The 20,100-nt window shown below is 56.3% G+C and overlaps 8 protein-coding genes across 8 annotated transcripts; 5 read left to right on the top strand and 3 right to left on the bottom strand.

Moving 5' to 3' along the window:
• Positions 1–69: 69 nt before the first annotated feature.
• Positions 70–2,943, bottom strand: SPSK_02212 (periodic tryptophan protein 2; the record flags this gene model as incomplete). The annotated part of the gene is made up of 3 exons (XM_016729086.1): positions 70–2,686; positions 2,754–2,866; positions 2,926–2,943. 3 exons carry the CDS (start codon positions 2,941–2,943, stop codon positions 70–72), a joined length of 2,748 nt encoding a protein of 915 aa, XP_016589321.1.
• Positions 2,944–3,760: 817 nt separating this feature from the next.
• On the top strand, positions 3,761–5,284 carry SPSK_02457 (septin CDC12; the record flags this gene model as incomplete). The annotated part of the gene is made up of 4 exons (XM_016729328.1): positions 3,761–3,871; positions 3,974–4,136; positions 4,305–4,615; positions 4,706–5,284. 4 exons carry the CDS (start codon positions 3,761–3,763, stop codon positions 5,282–5,284), a joined length of 1,164 nt encoding a protein of 387 aa, XP_016589320.1.
• A 1,026-nt stretch (positions 5,285–6,310) lies between these two features.
• Positions 6,311–7,585, bottom strand: SPSK_02551 (protein kinase PKP2; the record flags this gene model as incomplete). Its single annotated transcript, XM_016729420.1, has 1 exon — positions 6,311–7,585. One exon carries the CDS (start codon positions 7,583–7,585, stop codon positions 6,311–6,313), a length of 1,275 nt encoding a protein of 424 aa, XP_016589319.1.
• A 107-nt stretch (positions 7,586–7,692) lies between these two features.
• On the top strand, positions 7,693–8,061 carry SPSK_02837 (uncharacterized protein; the record flags this gene model as incomplete). The annotated part of the gene is made up of 1 exon (XM_016729700.1): positions 7,693–8,061. The coding sequence occupies one exon, from the start codon at positions 7,693–7,695 to the stop codon at positions 8,059–8,061; it is 369 nt and encodes a 122-aa protein (XP_016589318.1).
• A 2,380-nt stretch (positions 8,062–10,441) lies between these two features.
• Positions 10,442–14,367, top strand: SPSK_02164 (ubiquitin carboxyl-terminal hydrolase 7; the record flags this gene model as incomplete). The annotated part of the gene is made up of 5 exons (XM_016729041.1): positions 10,442–10,592; positions 10,669–10,816; positions 10,893–11,349; positions 11,445–13,655; positions 13,744–14,367. 5 exons carry the CDS (start codon positions 10,442–10,444, stop codon positions 14,365–14,367), a joined length of 3,591 nt encoding a protein of 1,196 aa, XP_016589317.1.
• Positions 14,368–15,038: 671 nt separating this feature from the next.
• On the top strand, positions 15,039–15,926 carry SPSK_02688 (uncharacterized protein; the record flags this gene model as incomplete). The annotated part of the gene is made up of 2 exons (XM_016729556.1): positions 15,039–15,218; positions 15,279–15,926. 2 exons carry the CDS (start codon positions 15,039–15,041, stop codon positions 15,924–15,926), a joined length of 828 nt encoding a protein of 275 aa, XP_016589316.1.
• A 515-nt stretch (positions 15,927–16,441) lies between these two features.
• SPSK_02566 (uncharacterized protein) lies at positions 16,442–17,669 on the bottom strand (the record flags this gene model as incomplete). Its single annotated transcript, XM_016729435.1, has 2 exons — positions 16,442–17,263; positions 17,364–17,669. The coding sequence occupies 2 exons, from the start codon at positions 17,667–17,669 to the stop codon at positions 16,442–16,444; spliced, it is 1,128 nt and encodes a 375-aa protein (XP_016589315.1).
• Positions 17,670–19,547: 1,878 nt separating this feature from the next.
• Positions 19,548–19,970, top strand: SPSK_02822 (uncharacterized protein; the record flags this gene model as incomplete). The annotated part of the gene is made up of 1 exon (XM_016729685.1): positions 19,548–19,970. The coding sequence occupies one exon, from the start codon at positions 19,548–19,550 to the stop codon at positions 19,968–19,970; it is 423 nt and encodes a 140-aa protein (XP_016589314.1).
• Positions 19,971–20,100: the final 130 nt, after the last annotated feature.

Here is a 20,100-nt window from a genome sequence, read left to right as displayed (position 1 = left end):
AATAAAGCAGCCCGCCGGAACGCCGTTCTCAATGTTGTTGCCACTTCACTTCCAACGTCCACCTTCGTCTTAATCCATCCCCAGCCAACCCTCCTCGTCATCGTCGCCGTCATCAAAGACAACCACCTCGGCGTGTGGTTCCTCAGCGGCCTTGTACTTCTCTCCTTTCTGTGTCAGCGCGGGCACCACAGCCGTCGGCTGGGCGGCCGCCAGCTTCTTGGTTGCTTGCCGCGCCTTGGCCTGGTCCAGCAGATAGTCCACCGTGTACACGTTCTCGTCCGCCAGCCGCCGGATCTCGTCGCGCATGCGGCCCACTGCCCGCGCCACCACCCGCAGCTCCACGTCCAGCTTGCCCCGGTTCGCCGTCAGCCACGCGCCGTGCCGGTCCACCAGCGCCTTGATCCACAACAGACAGAACTCAATGTGCGGCGACTGCTCCGTCTGCGCCGCCACGAACCGCAGCAGCCGCGCCACGTACACCGTCGGGACGCCCGCCACGACGAGCGGGATGTTCTGGTGCGGCACGTCTAGGAACACATGCTGGAGAAGCGCGGCCTCGTTGAGCCGAAACGCCATCACTAGCGCCTTAAGGTAGTCGTGCTCCTCGCGCAGCACCTGCAGGGTCGACGCCGGCGTGATCTCCATGCTCAGGTCGAAGGGGTCAAACGGTAGCGTGGTGTCGAGCGAGTACACCAGCAAGCCCTCGGTGGACGCCGCGCAGAACGCCAGGCCCGTCGGCGCGAACGCCACGCCAGACACGCGCACGTCAGGCACGCTGCGGCGCGCGGACGGGTCGCCGCCGCGCTTCGAGCCGGGCAGTGACCGGTCCAGCCGGTCCTCGCGGTCCGACAGCTCGCCCTGCTCGTCGAGCGCGCCCGCCGGACCCGCCTCGGTCAGCTTGCCACTATGCAAGAACTCCTGCGTGCCGCTCAGCGAGAGGTTGACGCTGACGGTGAACTTCTTGAGGAGCACGCCTGTCGTCACCGAGTACAGGCAAATGTACTTGCTGCGCCCGGCCGCCAGCAGGCAGCTGCCGTCGGTGCTGTAGCGGATGCAGCCGAAGCTCTTGGTGCCGGCGACGTTGGCCGCGGTGCGCCGATCCGAGATCGTGCGGCCGCCCGACACATCGCGGCGGCCGTCGAGGCCGGCGACCTGCGCGGCGTCGGCAATGGACCAGAACGTCAGCTGGCCGTCGAGCGTCGAGATGGCGAGCTGCTGGGAGTCGGGCCGCACGGCCATGTCGAGGACGTCCGCCTGCAGCTGCAGCGGCTCGCTGGTCTGGGTGCGGTTGAAAACGGACCAGATGCGCGCCGTGCGGTCCCAGCTGCCGCTGACGAGGACGCTGCCGTCGGGCGCAAACGCCAGCGTCGACACGGGGCCCTCGTGGCCCGACAGCCGGTCGAGCAGCTGGCCCGTCTGCACGGACCAGATGTGGATGTCAAACGAGTCGACGGAGCCGGCAGCCACGACCTCGCCGCTGGGGTCAACGGCCATGCAGGCGAAGGACAGCCGCGTGGGCGCCGTGAACGTGCGGAAGTTGCGGTAGCGCACGAGATCCCACGCGCGGATCGACCCGTCGAGACTCGCCGTGAAGAGCACGTTGCCTTTTCTAGCGAACTCACACGCCGTGACACCACTCGTGTGCTCCGTAAACGTGACGACACAGAACCCCGACGCAATGTCCCACACCTTGATGCGGCCGTCGTCGGCTGTCGTGACAATGCGCTGGCCGTCGGGCGCGTAGACCAGCGCGTTCATGGCGTCAAAGTGGCCCTGCTGCTTGAGAATGTACGACTCGGACTGCCATTCCCACACGAGCAGCTGGCCGAGCTTGGAGGCGCCAAACGCCAGCCACTCACCCGACGAGTTGATCGTGACGTGGTCAATGTCGCTCTGGGAGATGCTGAGCGTGTGGATCAGGTTGAAGTCGGGCATTTCGTAGAGACAAAACACGCCGCTCGAGAAGCCGGCCACGAGCAGGTTCGATGCGGCGTGGTAGGCGGCACACCGCAGGCTCGTGTTGTTCTGGTGGAAGTAGTGGCGCTGTGCTATGCGCCAGCGCATGTCTCGGTCGTCGTCGTCGTCGTCGTCACTCTCCTCGTCGTCACTGCTGCTCTCCTCTCCATCCGGCCGTGGCGGCTTCAGGTACTGCCACTCAAACAACGCGCCATCCTTGCTGACAGTGTAGATGGTCTCCTGATCCCGCGAGAACCACGCGCCCACAATGGCCTGCCGGTGGCCCGACAGCACCGTCGGACTGAACCCTTCCTCGCGCTCCAAGTTCCATATCCGCGTCGTCAGGTCCTTGGACGCCGTCAGGAAGAACCGCGAGTCGCCCGACCACGCAATATGCTGCACCGTGTCGAAGTGGCCTGCGTACGTCCAGAACCGCACAAACGGCGCAAAGTCCAGCTCGCCGTCTGCGTTGGTGTCCGGTGTCGAGGGCACGTGCCACACCTCCGTCTTGCGGCCGAGGCCTACGGCAAAGAAGCGGCCCGAGGGTGAGAACGCGAGCGCCGTGCAGGGCCCGCGGAACGAAAAGTGATAGAGGACAACGCGGCGGGGCAGGTTGGTCAGAATGGCCTGGCCATCCTCGTCGACGGTCAGCAGAAGGTTGCCGCGGGGGGTGATGCCGAGGCGGGCGATGTTGGTGCGGTGGGCGAACGGGAGCGTATAAGACGTGTTGCTGCGGCGGTTAGCAGAGGCAGACGGACATATTGCATCGTAGAGAACACCGGGAGCTCGAGACCCACTCAACAAGGTTGAACACCGTCACACGGTTGCCGACGGGCGAGTAGAGGTGCGTGCCGTCTGGGCTGTAGAGCAAATTGCCCTTGCAGTAGACGGTCCCCAGCAGGTTCGAGAACTGCGACGTCAGTGTAAGTCCACAAACACAATGCAATGAAATCTGTAGAGCACACCAACCTTGAACTCCGTCTTCATCTTGGCGGGTGGGCGTGCGAACGAGGTGGTTGTCGATCGCAGAAACTGCAGAAAATCCGCCTCCAAAATTTGTTATCGCCATACCATATCGCGATGCTTATCGGATGCTTATCGAGAAAATTACAGCGGGCCCGCAGGATAGATTGTCCGGTGCCGCAGAAGGCGGGGGAGACCAGTCTCCCGTTAAGGGGAAAGAGGTGAGCCATCGCTAGGTACATAGTACTCACTGTATTTTGTTAGTTTGCAAAGTACCTCCGTATCGGGCTAGAGCCCCACTGCGCCTTCTGGCTTCCCACGACCAGCAAGGACGAAAAAGGGGGGCAACGAAGGAAAGAGCCTCCCCCTGTCTTAGTGACCTAAAGAGCAAGAGCAGTCAAGGCCATCGTAATAAAAATGGAGGCAGAAGGTGTGGAGCACTAAGGAAACCCTCTAGTACGACATACTTGTACCTCTTGGGTGGCCCCTTCCCCCCCTGGATTAGGTTGGCCCGTGCACCCGACTGGAAATTTGGACACTTCCCCTGAGGGAAGCCGCGAAGCTTCTCCTTCCCGCCTTTTCTCCTAATTGTTCAGGGGAAGGAAACAAAACGCCAGAAACACAAACAAAGCCTCATTTGCTCTCCTGCACTCCATTTCTGCCATTCTACCCTTTTTGCTTCCTTGTTATTGTCAACGCTGCCCAGCTCACCACGCTTGCATCGAATCGAATTTCTCGACGACCTGCACCGCCACGACTCGCAAGAACGATTGTGTTGGACCAGGCCCCCTCCCGCTTTCCTATCATAACCTCGACAAACCCGCACAAAGCTCCCGCCACGATGCCTCCTGTTGCTGCTTCCGCCGAGAGCGCATCGCCGATTGGCATCGCCAACCTGCCGAACCAGCGGCACAAGATTGTCGCGAAGAGAGGCGCCGCCTTTACGATTATGGTGTGTAGCAATTGCTGATGCTGATGCTGATGCTGTTCCCCGGAGGAGACATGGTGCATTCGGTGCCATGCCCGGGATTCTTGCTGACCGCCCCTCTTTCAGGTTGCCGGTGAATCTGGCCTGGGCAAGACTACGTTCATCAACACGCTCTTCTCGACGACCATCAAGAACTATGCCGACCACAAGCGCCGTCACCAGAAGCAGGTGGACAAGACCGTCGAGATCGAGATTACCAAGGCCGAGCTGGAGGAGAAGTTCTTCAAGGGTAAGTGAACACCGCAAGGCGAAACGATGACATGGCATGGGAGCATTGGTGCGGGACCTCTTTTTGTCTTCCCTTGCTTCTTGTGCTGCGAGACTCTGGCTTTTTCTCGCCCCCCCACTCTTATGACATTCGCAGGACACCTGTTCTGACCACAACTAACATTGCCAGTCCGCCTGACCGTCATCGATACCCCCGGCTTCGGCGACTACGTCAACAACCGTGACTCATGGATGCCCATCATCGAGTTCCTCGATGACCAGCACGAGTCGTACATGCTGCAGGAGCAGCAGCCCCGCCGCCAGGACAAGATTGACCTGCGTGTCCATGCCTGCCTCTACTTTATCCGCCCCACCGGCCATACCCTGAAGCCCCTCGACATTGAGGTCATGAAGCGTCTCTGCTCGAGAGTCAACCTGATCCCGGTCATCGCCAAGGCTGATACTCTCAGCCCTGCGGACCTGGCCAAGTTCAAGGCAAAGGTACGTTGGACGTTGGACGTGGCTGTGCCAAATTTCCCCTGTCAATGCCCTTTCCGTTTTTTTTTCATACCTTTCTGCTAACAAATCCAGATCCGGGCTGTCATCGAGGCCCAGAGCATCAAGATCTACCAGCCACCCGTCGAGGAGGACGACGAGGCTGCTGCCCAGCACGCCCGCAGCCTGATGGTCGCCATGCCCTTTGCTGTTATCGGCTCCGAGAAGGACGTCAAGACGGGCGACGGCCGTATCGTCAAGGGCCGCCAGTACTCGTGGGGCGTCGCCGAAGTCGAGAACGAGGACCATTGCGACTTTAAGAAGCTGCGGTCCATCCTGATCCGCACACACATGCTGGATCTGATCCACACCACCGAGGAGCTGCACTACGAGGCCTACCGCGCGCAGCAGATGGAGACGCGCAAGTTTGGTGAAGCCCGCCCTCGCAAGCTTGACAACCCCAAGTTCAAGGAGGAGGAGGAAGCGCTGCGCAAGCGCTTCACCGAGCAGGTCAAGATCGAGGAGCAGCGGTTCCGGCAATGGGAGCAGAAGCTCATTGCGGAGCGTGATCGTCTTAACAAGGATCTCGAGCAGACCCACGCCCAGATCAAGCAGCTGGAAGGCGAGCTTGAGTCCATGCAGGGCACCGCCGTTCGCAGCCATGGTCGCCGTTAGGACTCGCCCCTGACTTCGAGAACGGCGGCCTGCAACTAGACGAAACTGGAACTGTCTCTTGTTTCGTTTGGCCGGCCTCGTCACACGACTAAGAAAAAACGAAAAAGAAACGGAACTGGTGCCAAGGTCAAACCGTCAACGTGGTACAAACGGGGGTTCTCTCTCTGCGTTTAGTGTTCGGAATATCAATGCCTCCATTTCTGCGTTTCTACGTCTCTTCATGATACTTCTGTTGCCTGTCGGCGCATGCGAGCCGGCTCAGAGGATTTCTCTTTTTTTGATCACCGCGTATCCCGGGTCGGAAAAGTAGAAAAATGGAGAACGGAGAACGGAGAACGGAGAACGGAGAATGGAGAATGGAGAATGGAGAAGAGGGGAGTCTTGAATTTCGGACAAAGACATTGGTCTGTTGCTCTGTTTGCCTCGTTTCTTCTTGTTTTCTTACCACGGCGGATAAAAAAAGGAAGCGGACAGTATACTACCCCTGAGTTGTGTTTTATTTGTTGTCTTAATTATTATTGTTGATTTTTTTATTACGCCGCGAAAGCTGTTTTTTTTACTCCCTTCAAACTCCGACCCACTACCTATTTCTTTTTTGTGCGGCTGTTTTGCGAGTCTTTTTTTTTTACTATCATGTTATCCCGTTTTAGCTTTCCAGAATTACTGTGTTGTTAGTCACGACGTAACCTGGGCAGTCCTTCTTTGATACCATATTAATGAGATTGGTTGTCCATAAAAGCAGTTATGGAACCATGTGGTTTACGTGTTGTTGTTCCAAGAAGTCGTATATGATAAAAAAAAGACGAAAGTAAGAAAATACGTAGAGGAAGGGGCTTGCAAAAGATGCATCATGCTTGTCCAAACAAACCAGCTCCTGATAGAGAAGTGCTGATGCAGACCCACGCCAGAGAAGAACGCCTGTTAAGTATCCCGCCAGAACAATGCGTATGGTAATGTACACAAACTAGTAAGCAATTTTTTCAAAACAAATCCTCCGTCGTTCCTGTGCTCCTTCCCTTAGCCTCCTTAGACTGCATCCATGCTCGCCCGCATCGTCAGCTGCTCGTTCTTGTTGCCCAGTTTGGAGATTTGCAAAAATGCATCGACACCGTAGCCCTCGAGGCTGTGCAGCTCTAGACTGCCGGCCCAGTACTCGGCATACACGCGGCTGAGCGGCAGGCCCATGCCCAGGCGTAGATTGGGTGGTCGCTGCGACAGCGACGCCAGAGAGTTGCCGTGAGGGTGGTCCGGGTCACCCGTTACGTTCGGCGGCTTGTCCTGCCGGTGTGTGGTGGTGTATCGGCTCGGGGGCTGCTGCATCTCGTCGACGCGCAGCTCCTGGAGGGTGGCGCTCATGCGCGGGACCTTTTTGAGATTCTCGAGCAGCCGCTGCGAGTGCTTCCCTTTGCTAAAGGACCACAGGTACGGCATCATGTCGTGGGGCACGCCGCCACCCTGGTCGGAGACGCGGATGATGACGTGCTGGGCGGCTTCGCAGAGGGTGATTTCGATGGGTGGCGGAGGCGGGGGCACGCCGTTGGTATGCGATAACGAGGCGGCGCCGCTGCCGCCGCCGCCGCTGCTGCTGCCGTTTTGGCTTCCATACAGTCGTTGGCACCGCTCGACGGTCGCCTGGACGGCGTTGCGCAGCAACTCGCCAACGATGTACTCGAGGTGGCTCAGAATGTAGGGGAACGTGGTGTCTAGGTGGCCCGTCAGCTGGATGTCGGGCAGCTGCACGTCGGGCCCATAAGCGCTGCGGGCGAGGTCGCAGACGGCCTTGGCACACCGGTCGATGACGTCGCGGGCCTGGCACTTTAAAAAGACCTCGCCGATGAACTCGTGGCCCTCGGGCAGCGGTGCACCCGGCGAGTACCAGGAGGCATTGAACGTCTCGGTCAGCGCCAGGTGCTGCTCCGCAATGACACGGCGCGAGATGCGGGCGCGCAAAATGGTGTTCATAAACTTGTCGAGGTCGCGCGCGGGCATGAGGTCGCTGCACTCGAGGATGCCCATGGCCAGCTTGGGGATGACGGGCAGGTGGGCTTGCAGGGTCTGGCCAATGACGTCGCAGAGCACGTCGTTGTCGTCGAGCGTCTTGATCTCCTTGACTTTGCGGAACATGTCAAAAGCATTGTAGTAGAGCTCGTAGACGGCGCTGATGTGTGGGTTGGACACGACAGCATAGGGCAGCTGCTGGATGTCGCGGATGCGATGCGCCAGCCGCGTCGGCAGCTCGGTCCGCACGTAGTTGGCTGAGCTGATCAGACGGGCCTCGGTCAGGGAGCGGCCAAAGACCATAAGCTGACGCAAGCTGATCGGCCGGGCTTCCTTTGCAACCCAGCTAGCGAAGAGAAAGAGTTAATTGTGGCCATGGTACGTCTTGTGGGTCTCTTTTGCAAACGAAGATGGGTGGTGGCACGTACTCATCCAAAACGGATATGGGCCGCCATCGCGTGCTGGGTGAGGGCGGCGTCTGGGCTAACGTTGCAGCAGCGATTGAGCGGCGTGTGCAGTGTCTCGACGGCGGTAAGCAGCACAAAGCGCCGCCCAGTGCACCGGCTCCTGGTCTTGACGCTCTCATCCGGACGGCCTGGGTGGCCCTGCCGGCCTGGCCAGCCATCCGTGGTGTGGATAAGGCCATGCAGATCGTGCCATGCGGCAAACTGCAGAATCCAGGTTGGCGATGCGATGCAGATGATAGGGCGACGAGAAAGGCAATCTTTGGGGGCCGACAGCGGTGCCAAGCTGTCAAGCTGTTTTCAAGTGTATTGTAGGATACACAGTGGACGAAAATGCGAAATGGGAGACGATGACTACAAATTGTGGAGGTGGTGGGCGGTTGCATGTCAAGTACTGTTTTTGTCGGTTCACCACATGCAAATGTGAGGCGATGTTCGGCCAGAAGCTCCAGAACTGCATACACACGACCAGGGAAGGTGGCCCGCATATGACTCTTACTCGTGCTTTTCCTCCTCTTACACAGACCTTTTTAGCGCATTTGCGCCGTTGCCGCTCGTCCTCTGCGAATCACAGTAGAGAGGGAAAGTGCGACCCAACCCCACACTGGCCTGGAACTGGCCCGCACGACAGCGCTTCTGCGCTGGTATAGTCCTTAGAAAGGCTACGCTACAGAAGCTCCGCGCGAGGTCGGCGTCGAAGCTCCAGCGGGGAGCATGTCTACAATGGGCAAGTGCTCGCAGTAGCCATTCATGGGAAACACAGCTTACATACGAAGTCACGTGGAGAAGCCCATCTTATATTGCGTCTTGGGAGTTCACGAGGCGAAGGCACATGGGGCTCACAACGAGGCTACGACGTTTATTGCGTGTCTTCTGGCACTATCAGTCTTTAAGAGTATGAAGCATATATTTGGTTCAGAACATATCTGCAAGTGTTCATGAGATACAAGAAGTAGCACCTGCTGCCATCTCCTATATGAAGCACATGTTCTTCGTTTCTCGGGCGGCATTGGCGACTAACAGCAAATGAATCGTGGGGACAGACACCCTATATTACCAAAGTAAGGCTGTAAGATACAATGTTTGCCTGGTTTGCGATGCTGTCTCGAAGCCTTTAGTCATAAGCTGCACGACCTGTCAAACTGTCAATTCAGCCAGAGGCAGGCAGACAATGACGACCACTAAAACGTCATGGCGGGGCTCCATAGCGGGGAGGCAAGCACGAGCCAGTGGACGGACAAGGTAAGGTTAGCAGGCAAGCATGGGGAAGGTCCCAGCCTAGGTAGGCTTGCCAGGCGACGGCGTTGGTAGACCTATACACTGAGTGTGCAGTTAGTGGGTACTTATTCTTACACCTAGTTTTGCAGTTGATACATGTACCGATCATCTCTACTGCGCTGCCTTGACTCGGAACGCCTGGCGGCACATATGTCGAGGGCTTTGCATTGCACAGCCTTTGCCTCGTCCTTCTTTCGCCACATTTCTCTCCGCCCTCTCTGTTTGTCCTTGCTCTGCTCACTCTCATTATACTGTTCTCCCCTCCAGTCGTCTGTTTTTGCCTGGATTTTTCTTTCAATCATTGACCCTAAGCGCCTTCCTCTTACCGTCTCGACCTCTCGGACCTGCCTCACATTTGGTACGCATGGTCAAATTTCAAAAATAAATAAACAATTGAAAAGCAAGTCGCAAAAGCAAAGCTCACCCGTGCTTGGTAGGAACGACCAGCAAGCACTCTAACAAATAGTCAGCGGCGGTGCCCCCCCCCCCCTTCCCGCCTGTAAGGTCGCCCCACGATCCACGCCTGCCTACCAAATTTTCTCTGCGGGACCCAGTCTACATCGCACCTTCCATACCTCCCGCCGACTCTGGCTCGCGTCACAGCGGCTTGCCTTCTCCGCTGTTTCCTTCCTCAACCTCGCACTTGTTTGGTCGGCTCCAAGGACACAACGATCATTGGATTCTGTGTTGGTGACCTTACGCTTCCTCCTTTTTTTGTTATTCACTGTCACATCTCTTTTTCTTCGTGTCTTGAGGCGCCTTTCTTCGGCAGATACCCCTCGTTTCCTCGGCCTCCGACTTCAAGCCACGCTTCGTGGCTTGCCTCCTTCGAGCCGCAAACCCGCCACCCGCACCTGCCGTCTTTGAGAACATACCGACGTCGCACCGTCGTCGTTGCTTCCTTCCTCTCCAACTCGCCAACGCCGGCACCGGGCTCCCCTTCCCTACCCACCTCGGCCACCGCCTTCCGTCTCGAATCAAGAGCGGACCTGCCCTATACACACGGCTATCATGGTGAGTATTGTTCTTGCCCACGTTACAGCATTGCAGCATCGCCACGCCACACCTCTCCTCCTCACCTACACCCTCATCACCTACGCATCTTGACGATTTGTCCGTCGCCGCCTTCCCGTCACCTCTTGCATTCACCTTGCTTCCTCGAGCTACCCATTGGCTGTTGCTGCGCCTCGCACATCACACTTCACGCGACCGTCAGCTCAGAGCTCATCTACGCTGCTACGCCGCCCTTCAAAAGCGAGTTCTTGTTGCTTTACGATTGGCCGCGGTGTCAATCTCTTTTCCACATTGCGGCAACGCACCCTCCCACCCTCTCACCCTCATCCCGGCCCCACGACCGCTGCGCTTGGCAAGGTCAAAGTCCGTTTGGCTAAACTCGCATGCTACCCTCTCGTAGGACATGAACCCGGAAGATAACGTCTACGCGATGGAGACCGACGACATCACGTTGACAAATAGCGGCTCCGACCATGAGATGGCGACTGCACCTGCGTCGGAGGTCCCCACGACCAAGATGGACACGGACCCCGACCAACCGCTCGCGAATGACTGTACGTCCGACAAACCTCTCTTTTGTTAGCCAGCAGAGAACAATTGGAGTTGGAATACTGACCTGCCGGATTTTAGTCGACTCCATGAAGGAGCTGGTACTTACGCCGCTCATCGATGAACCTCCCATCCTGGAAGATGTTGTTGACACATGGACGGTGGACAACTGGCGCTCGCTGAAGAAAAAGGAACATGGTCCGGTTTTCAAGGCTGGCGGCTTTCCTTGGTAGGTTGACCCGAAGACGTAGCGCCTGCGGCTTCACACTATAGATGCGGAATACTAATCCAACCTCTCCTCGCAGGCGCATTCTTCTTTTCCCGCACGGCAACAACGTCGATTATGTTTCGGTGTACCTCGAGCACGGGTTCGAGCCGAGCGAGATCCCGGATGACTGGGTGTGCTGTGTCCAGTTTGCGCTGGTGTGTTGGAACCCCAACGACCCGACGATATACTCGACGCATACGGCGCATCACCGCTTTACAAAGGACGAGGGCGATTGGGGCTTCACACGCTTTGTCGAGCTGCGCAAAATGCTCCACAAATGGGAGGACCGTCAGCGGCCCATGATTGAGAACGAGTCCGTCAACATCACCGCCTACGTCCGCGTCGTCGAGGACGAGACAGGTGCGCTCTGGCACAGCTTTGTCAACTACGATTCCAAGAAGGAGACGGGTTTCGTTGGTCTCAAGAACCAGGGCGCCACATGCTACCTGAACTCCCTTCTGCAGTCCCTTTACTTTACCAACGCCTTCCGCAAGGTGAGTTTTGGTCGTTTTTATTCTCCCCGTTGATTTTGACGCGCCGCAAAGCGTGGCATAACTGACCCAATCCCACCCCCCTCGCACCAATCTAGGCCATCTACGGCATACCTACGGAGTCCGAAGAAACCTTTAGCAACAGTGCATACACGCTCCAGCGACTATTTTACCAGCTGCAGACCTCCAAAACAGACGTCGGCACAAACGAGCTCACAAAATCTTTCGGCTGGGAGTCAAGACACATCTACATGCAGCAAGACGTTCAGGAACTGTGCCGCAAGCTGATGGAGCGCATGGAAGATAAGATGAAGGGCACGGCCGACGAGAACCTGCTGTCCAAGATCTTTAGTGGCAAGGTCAAGACGTACATCTCGTGTATCAACGTCGAGTACGAGTCGAGCCGTATCGAGGACTTTTGGGACATCCAGCTGAACGTCACTGGCAATAAGGACCTGCAGGCCAGTTTCGAGGACTACATCAGCGTCGAGCGGATGGACGGCGACAACAAGTACTTTGCCGGCGACAAACACCAGCTGCAAGACGCCAACAAAGGTGTCATCTTCCAGAGCTTCCCCGACGTTCTGCACTTGCAGTTGAAGCGTTTCCTCTATGACTACTACAAGGACGCGCCAACCAAGGTCAATGACCGCCACGAGTTCCCCGACGTCATCGACCTTGCACCGTACTTGTCTGAAGACGCCGACAAGTCCGAGCCCTGGACGTACCAACTGCATGGTGTTCTCGTCCACAGTGGTGAACTGGATGCCGGCCACTACTATGCGTTTTTGAAGCCGACCAAGGATGGATGGTTTTACCGCTACGACGACGAGAAGGTCACCAAGGCGACGAAGCGCGAAGTCTTGGAGGAAAACTACGGTGGTGCCTATCCACCGCTGCAGAACCCGTACATGCGGCAAGGCACTACGAAGAAGATGCCGATCATGCGGCCCAACAGTGCCTACATGCTCGTGTATATTCGGCAGTCCCGCGTGGAGAAGATCCTGACGCCCGTCTTGGAGACGGACATTCCCAGGCATATCCAGACCCGCTTCGAGGACGAGGCCCAGCTACGCGAGGCGAAGCGCAAGGAGCGCGATGAACAGCACCTGTACATTGGCATGAAGGTTATCACCGACCACACCTTCCAGCAGCACACCGGGTTCGATTTGACCAGCTTCGACAGCCTGCCCGACACCGACGCGTCCGCACCGCGCATCTACCGGTTATTGCGTACGTCAACAGTCGAGGAGGCAATTGCCACCATTGCCGAGGATATGTCACAAGACCCGAAGCGAGTGCGCCTCTGGGTGATGGTCAACCGCCAAAACAAGACGATTCGTCCGGACCAGCCAATCATGGACACGCACCTGACCGTCGAAGAGACGTACACTCGGATATCCTCGCATAGAGACAATATGCTCCGTGTGTGGGCCGAGGTGGCGGAGGAGGTCGGGCCGGATGGCGAGGCGATCTGGCCCACATACCAGAGCCAGCCGAACGGCCAGGTCGTCAAGAACGACCTGATCCTTCTCTTCCTCAAGTACTTTAACGTTGAACAACAGGTCATCACCGGCATCACGCATGTTTACTTGAGCAAGGAAAAGAAGGTCGAGGAGCTGTTCCCGGTCATCATGAAGAAGATGGGATGGGGTGATAAGCTCACTGATGGGGACAAGCTCCTGCTCTGGGAAGAAATCAAGCCCAACATGATCGAGGCACTCAAAGCCAAGCAGTCTCTGAAAGCCGCGGAGTTGCAGGACGGTGATGTGATTTGCTTCCAGCGGTACTCGGAGCGCAAGTCGTCGTCGGAACGGTCGTCGTTTCTGGATCGTAAGACGACCAGCGAGAAGTCGTCCGACAAGTCAGGGGCTGTGGCCAAGAAGTGGGATTACTTCACTGATGCCAAGACGTACTATGAGTTCCTGCTTCACAAGAGAGAGGTCCAGTTCATGCCGCACCCTGCACGATGCAATGCGGACGAGTACCCGGCGTTCGCATTGCTGCTCAATGTCCGCATCACCTACGACCAGCTGTGCGAGCGCGTCGGTGAGCAGCTCCAGGTCGAGCCGACCCACCTGCGGTTCTACACTGTCAACAACAATGCCTCGGGCAGCCCGCGAACCGTGGTCAAGCGCAGCGTGGCCCAGAACCTGAACACCATCCTGAGTCCGCAGGGCTACGCGACGCTCGGCACGTCGCAGAAGGCAGACGCCCTGTACTTTGAGGTGCTGGAGATGAGCTTGGCGGAGCTTGAGACGAAGAAGGGCATTAGACTTGTTCTTCTCAGTGACGGCATCTCCAAGGACGTAAGTTTTTGTCTTTTTCTGTTTTGTTATGTCCTCGCCTCAGAGTCCCTTCTACCTCAGCCTTGTCTCGTATACTAACACCGATTAGGAATCCTTTGATCTTTTCGTCAGCAAGAACAGCAACACGGAAGACCTGATTCAAGCTCTGGTGCGCAAGGCCAAGATTCCCGACGAGGCCGAGGGCGGCCGGATGCGCATCTACGAAACTAGCGGACTCAAATTTTCGCGCGTGCTGCCGAGAGACTACCCTGTCCTGAGCCTGAACGACTACTCGCAGCTGATTGCTGAGCGCATCCCGCCCGAGGAGCTCGAGGCCGAGGACCCGCAGGTCATCCAGGTCTTCCACTTCCACAACGAGCCTAGCAAGGTGCACGGCATCCCTTTCCGCTTCCTGCTCAAGGAGAACGAGCCGTTTAGCGAGACGAGGAAGCGCCTGGAGGCGCGCACTGGCTACAAGGGCAAGAGCTTTGAGAAGATCAAGTTTGCGCTTGTGCGTCGTATGCCGTACTCCAAGCCCCAGTACCTGAATGATGGTAAGACCATACCGAGCACATGCGTGCTCCTTTCGATCCCTTGGCCTGACAGTAAACTAACGGGTGTAGATGACATTCTCTGGGACTTGGCGACGCAAGAGGACGACTTCCTCGGCTTGGATCATGTGGATAGGACGCGGGGCCTCAGGAACGGAATAGAAGACCTGTTCCTCCACTAGAGTCTATTCTACACGGAGCATCTGTATCGATTATGGAGCGAAACTGGAGCAGACAGCAGACAGCAGACCTCATACCGCAGCGATTGGTATTGCCGGCGCGTGGGTGTCCTGGGGCTGACGCAATTCGGGCATTTGGGATTGGGGACGGTATCTCTTGGCGGTGTTTATCGTATAAAACGGGGGCGGGTTGTTTGTTAAGGCACCATACCAGTCCACGTGTTTTTTTGTGTATTTACTTGTTATGGATATTCATTTTACAACGCTTCGCGCTTTGTTTTTCATCTTTACTAAGGCGCTCCGACGAAGAGCAGAATTATCATTCTCAGCAATGTCGTTTCGATTTATGACTTATATTTACTGTGTAAGTGTAGCTGTCGTTTGTAGTGATAATGAAAGCGGTCAGAAGCGGCAGAAAGGCTAGATGCGATAAGAACTTTTCCAAGGGGGGCAAGCGCAAGAAAAGTACGCGGGTGGCACCTCCCTGCACTATCTACAGAGCGGTAGTAAAATTTACAACATCCTAACAAGGAGGGGCTGCACAACACAACAATAGCAACTGACGACAACGAACGAGCAGCGCCATCCGACTCTGTTTTCGACAGGGACCACGACTAAGCGATACCCTGTTTTTTTTTTTCTCTCTTTCCCTTGCCCGTTTCGTCCCTCACATTATGAACTTCCCCGGAAGCGGCCTTGGGGGCGGCGCGGGCGCGGGCTCTCCGGGCATTGACCCCAACGACCCGAATATGAAGCGGATGCAGGCCGTGATGGACTCGTGTTTTGCCAAGACGGCCTTGTCGGGCGTGGCCGGGTTTGCCCTTGGTGGAATTTTCGGCCTGTTTATGGCATCGGTCGGTCCACTGTCCCTTGCGACTGTGTCTCGTGACTGCGACTGACATTACGGTTTGTAGATGGCCTACGACACGCCGTACCACACGCCGGTACCGACAAACACACCAGCGGCGAACGCGGCAGCAGCAGGTGGCAAGGCGGCAGCGTCATTAGCAACGACGTCCACGACTGGGGCCGCCGGCACAGCGGCAAAGACGGTCATTGGCGCGGGCGCCGCAGCACCGACGACTGTCACGACGGCAGCCACCAATGCGGCAACAACGTCGACAGTCGCCTCGACATCAGCAGCGGCAGCAACCTCCACATCCTCCTCCACATCGTCCTTGAAACCAGCAACACTCGCCACGTCGGCACCAAAACCGGCCGTCAGCATTCCTGTGTCCGGCGCCGCCGCCGCCTACGTAGAGCCGCCGTCCATCCCGCTGCGCCAGCAGCTCGCCACGGGTTTCCGCGACATGGGCAGCCGTAGTTATTCCAGTGCGCGGAACTTTGGTACCGTCGGTGCCCTCTTTGCCGGCATCGAGTGCGGCATCGAGGGCCTGCGGGCCAAGAACGACATGGGCAACGGCGTGGCAGCCGGCTGCCTGACCGGTGCGATTTTGGCGCGAAACGCCGGCCCGCAGGCGGCGGCGATTGGCTGTGCGGGTTTTGCGGCTTTTTCGGCGGCGATCGACGCGTACCTGCGCATGCCACCGAGTGACGATTAAAAAGAAAAAGAAACAGAAAAGGAAAAGAGAAACAAAGAATGAAATGTTAGGAGTCTGCTCCAGCCTGTCCTTTATTGATTTTTTATTTGGTTAGAGGCGTTGGTCGCATATAGACACGGATGGGGCACACTCTCTTCTCTCGGGAAATCGCAAAACTTGGGCCTGCAGATGGGAAATGGCACAAGGCTTTGGGAAGACATATCTGAGAATATGTATTGAAATCTTCCTTGTACTTGTTGTACGATTTTACGGATAGAACATCTCTTCCCGCTGCTTTGTCCTTGTATATATATATTTGTCTTTAACGCACAATCATTTCGATTCTGTCTCATTTGTCAAACGAATACATGAAGAGGAGAAATTTTGTGAAAGCAGCATGCAAATATATTAAACGCTCGTTGTATACACCAAATTTCATACGCAAGAGGGGAAATAAAACACTGCAGACGACACGAACAAAATAAAATAAATACAAGTAAAGCAAATTTATGCTTTTTCATCACCGTGTGCCCTCCTTACGACGTCTGATAAATCTGGAACTTGCCAAATTCCCAGAACGCATTCTCAAAGGCCGTTGGGTTGTTCGCCACATAGTCTGTGCAGTTTGTCGGTGACGAGCCGCCAATGCACTTGTGGCTGCCCACGCAGTTCATGGGGCAGCTCGACGTTGGGTACTTGGCCTCGCCCAGCGAGCCGCAGAGGTCAATGTTGGCAATGATGCTGGCGTTGGTAAAGTGTGAGCCAATGTCGCACTTCGTGTTGGGGAAGTCGGCCAGCGCCGTGCCCCACGCGCTGGGGTTCGGGTTGCCGGCAGTAATGTCCGAGGGTACCGACCCGGACGTGAACTGCCACATGCGGATGCCCGCGTCGCGCCACTCCACCGCCACCGTGCCGCCGCCGTCCGAGTTGTACGTCGTGCCAAACGTCGCGGCGCTGCCGTCGACGCCGCAGCCCGCGTTGTTGTTGGTGCCGTTGTAGCAGTCGGTCTGTGCGGCAGTGCCGGACATGAGGCGCTTGACCGACTCCATGGTGCAGTCGTTTGTGGTGTGAAGGGTCATCATATTGCCCGTCGTCGCCAGGTTGACCGCCTCCATGATGTCGATCTCGCCATGCGCGGGCCAGATGTTGTTGTTGGGGTCTGTCAGCCACAGCGCCGGCCACGTGCCGCAGCCGTACGGCGTGTGCTTGACCTCAAAAATAAAGAGGCCGTTGTTGTACTGGTTCTTGGACTCGAGGCGGACGGAGAAGCGGCCGGTCGAGGCATCGGGCGTCGAGCCAGGCCCGACGGACGTATCAACCTTGACGACGGCCGAAGAGCTCGAAGCGGACGTAAGGTTCTAAAGGAAAAGAACAAGCATGTCAGCAAAGGCATATCGCATCTCGTGATAGGACCTACGAAGGAATCTGTGACGGGGTGCGGCACGGCTCGAAACGTACCAACGACGTCGCTGTCTCCCTGGGGACATAATGGACAAAGCCTGAGGCCGGGTCGTAGCCCGTGAAGTAGTTGAAGTTGTCAAAGAAGGACTCGCCCGAGAACGTCTCCTTGAGGGTGTAGTTGACCTGGCTGTAGTCGGGATACCTGTTGGCGTTGGCATTGTTGCGCGTAACAACAACGGCCACCACAATCACAATCACAACGATGGCCGTGATACTGCCTATGACGAGTGCCCAGACCTTCTTGGTCCAGGCGGACGGTTTCCACCACGGGGCCGTGTACTGCTCGTAGTACCTGCGACCCATTTTGGTGAGGAGTTGATGGATGCGAAGACGACGAAACGAGGGATGTCGAGATGACGAGGAACGGAGGCGTATAAGTGAAAAGAGACTTGGGAAGGGAAAGCGAGCGCAAAGTAGCGAGCGACCAAGGGTGTTCAACGAGTGAAACTAACAGAATAAAAAACAAGACATCAAAGTTAAGACCGTCGTTCAGCAGAGGAAAAGAAGACGGGACGCTAGACAAAGGCAGTGCCCAATCACGAAAAGCCGATGGAAAGAAACAACTAAATACTCGTAAGTACCGTGTATGTCATACGACGACTCAGATTCGCAGGTAGAAAAGGACGCGCCCTCGGCCCCGTTTATGATATGCGATGCGCAACAGGAGAAGAAATGGGTCCTTGACCAAGATATGAAGAAAGGGAGACGGAAAGAGAGGGCATCCCACCATCGGAAAAAGATACAAGAAACAAGTAACAACAGCCCTCCTGCCCACAATAATTGACGAACGGCAGGGGCGAGCCTACATAGTACGCAAAGTCCCGCTTCGGTCTTTCCTGCTTCGTGTCACTGCTACAATAATCCACCGTCGTTATCGTTAAGAAGGACCGACGGCGTGGCGGAGGGAAGGCTCGACAAAGGGATGAGAGAAGAGACGAAGACCCTTCCTTCCCATTTGGGTGTGAGCCGCGTACGCAATACAAGTGGGCCCCAAGTCAGAAATGTGATAGGGAACTGCCTGACAGTGACTTGGCCTCACTCACCGACCACTAAGACAACAAAAGACGCAGCGCAAAAGCGACGTGCAGAAAGGGAGAAGGATGTCCAAAAATAGGACGATGGTCGATGGCATGTGTTGGCGCAGAAAGGGGAGTGAAAAAGTGACTGAAAAAAAAGGTACGGAGAAGCCAAAGCCAGTAAACAAAACCAGCAGGAAAGGCAGGGGCGACCCAAAACTTTCTAATACGACGTATGTGACGCGCCCAACACCCACGTTTCGACAGAAAAGGGGAAGGCGCGGCCGTCATTGCGCACACTAGGGGATCAAGCGCTGGTGAGTGGACACTTTGAGAACAACCAAAAGGCTTAGCTCTGTCGAACAATGCATCCGTGGTTGCCGTCCCAGGAACAGGAAGGAACAAAAACGGGCACTTTCCCGACTACTGGTGTGGCCACCAAGGAAAGAGGCCGTTCCGGGCAATTGATCCATTTTTCGATGCAGGAGCGTCAGGCAGGGCATTCTGACACCGAACCTGGTTTCCTGTGGCTGTCGGTTTGAGCTCCATATGTCGTACCCTTGTCGAAAATCCAGGGACCATGTAAGGCAACTACGAATGGGCGTCTTCGATTAAATATCTTGACTGTTCACGGTCGATTTCATCGTGACAGCCCAAGAAACGCGACTTCGCGGCAGCGTATAACTATGTCATTGCAAAGGAACAACAGCTCGTAGGACCGCAAAGCATCTTTTCTGCCAAGCCAATCCATCCGTCGCAATGTATGCCGCAAAGGTAGAAAGTATTCCACATGCCCGCGATATTACATGGCAGCCAGTCGCTCCTTCCCACAAGCACCCGCCGTCCACTTCGGCTTGCTCAACGCTTTTTCCCCTTTCGGGTTGTCACCTTTTTTTTTTTTTCGTCTCTCCCTCCTCCACGTCCGATCATTGCCCCCTATCGACCTTCACGATGCCTCTTCTGGGGTCCATCCGCCCATGGGAGCCGCCAAAAGGCTAGCTGGCCTCCACTTTCGGGTATAGCGGCAGTCAAAGTTTTGGCTAACACGATAAAATACGACGTAAAGGACGAAGAAGGTTGCTTCTCCACGACTCAAAAGAAACCCACGAGAAAGCAAACGACACGCCAGTGACTCGAGTCGAAACCTGTCCTGACCTTCAGACTCATGGACGGTGAGGGTCTGTCTTTGGACAAGCTTGCCAAGGGCCAATGCTACCATGGCTGGCACAGAAAGTCAGTCTCACGGCTCACACCCCGAAGAGCCGATTCGGCCGTTGGAAGAGCGAATCGACCTCGCAAAGCAGTCCATTCTGGGACAAGACCGGTCTCTGACGAAGCCGGCCTTTTGTGGCATTTTGTGAACGACGAGCAACTTATCGGAAAGGTTTCGGCGCCACCTGTGCACGATGGCCTGCCGTTCCTCCACACTTTTATTATCTCCAAGATCGTGCATGGCAAAACGCCACGATCTTTTCCAATTCCGCCGGCTGTTGATTGCTTGGCGCTTCTTGACCGACGTCCTTTGGTGGGGAGCAGACCAGGCAACGACTGCAACGTCGAATCTTGGGTTCTCACTGCACCCTGTTAACTGCTGAAGTGTATTCATATTTGGTGCCGTGACGTGGTGCATGACACTACGGGCCAGAATACGAGAATGATAAGATTTGACTCGCCTGAGGATTGCTGCGAAATTACAGATCGTGGCTGGGGACAGCCTT

The sequence above is a fragment of the Sporothrix schenckii genome, assembly GCF_000961545.1.
Source record: "Sporothrix schenckii 1099-18 chromosome Unknown Cont43, whole genome shotgun sequence".
NCBI lineage: Eukaryota > Fungi > Ascomycota > Sordariomycetes > Ophiostomatales > Ophiostomataceae > Sporothrix > Sporothrix schenckii.
Note: the sequence above shows the minus strand (reverse complement) of the source record. Positions and strands in the feature narration are given on the sequence as shown.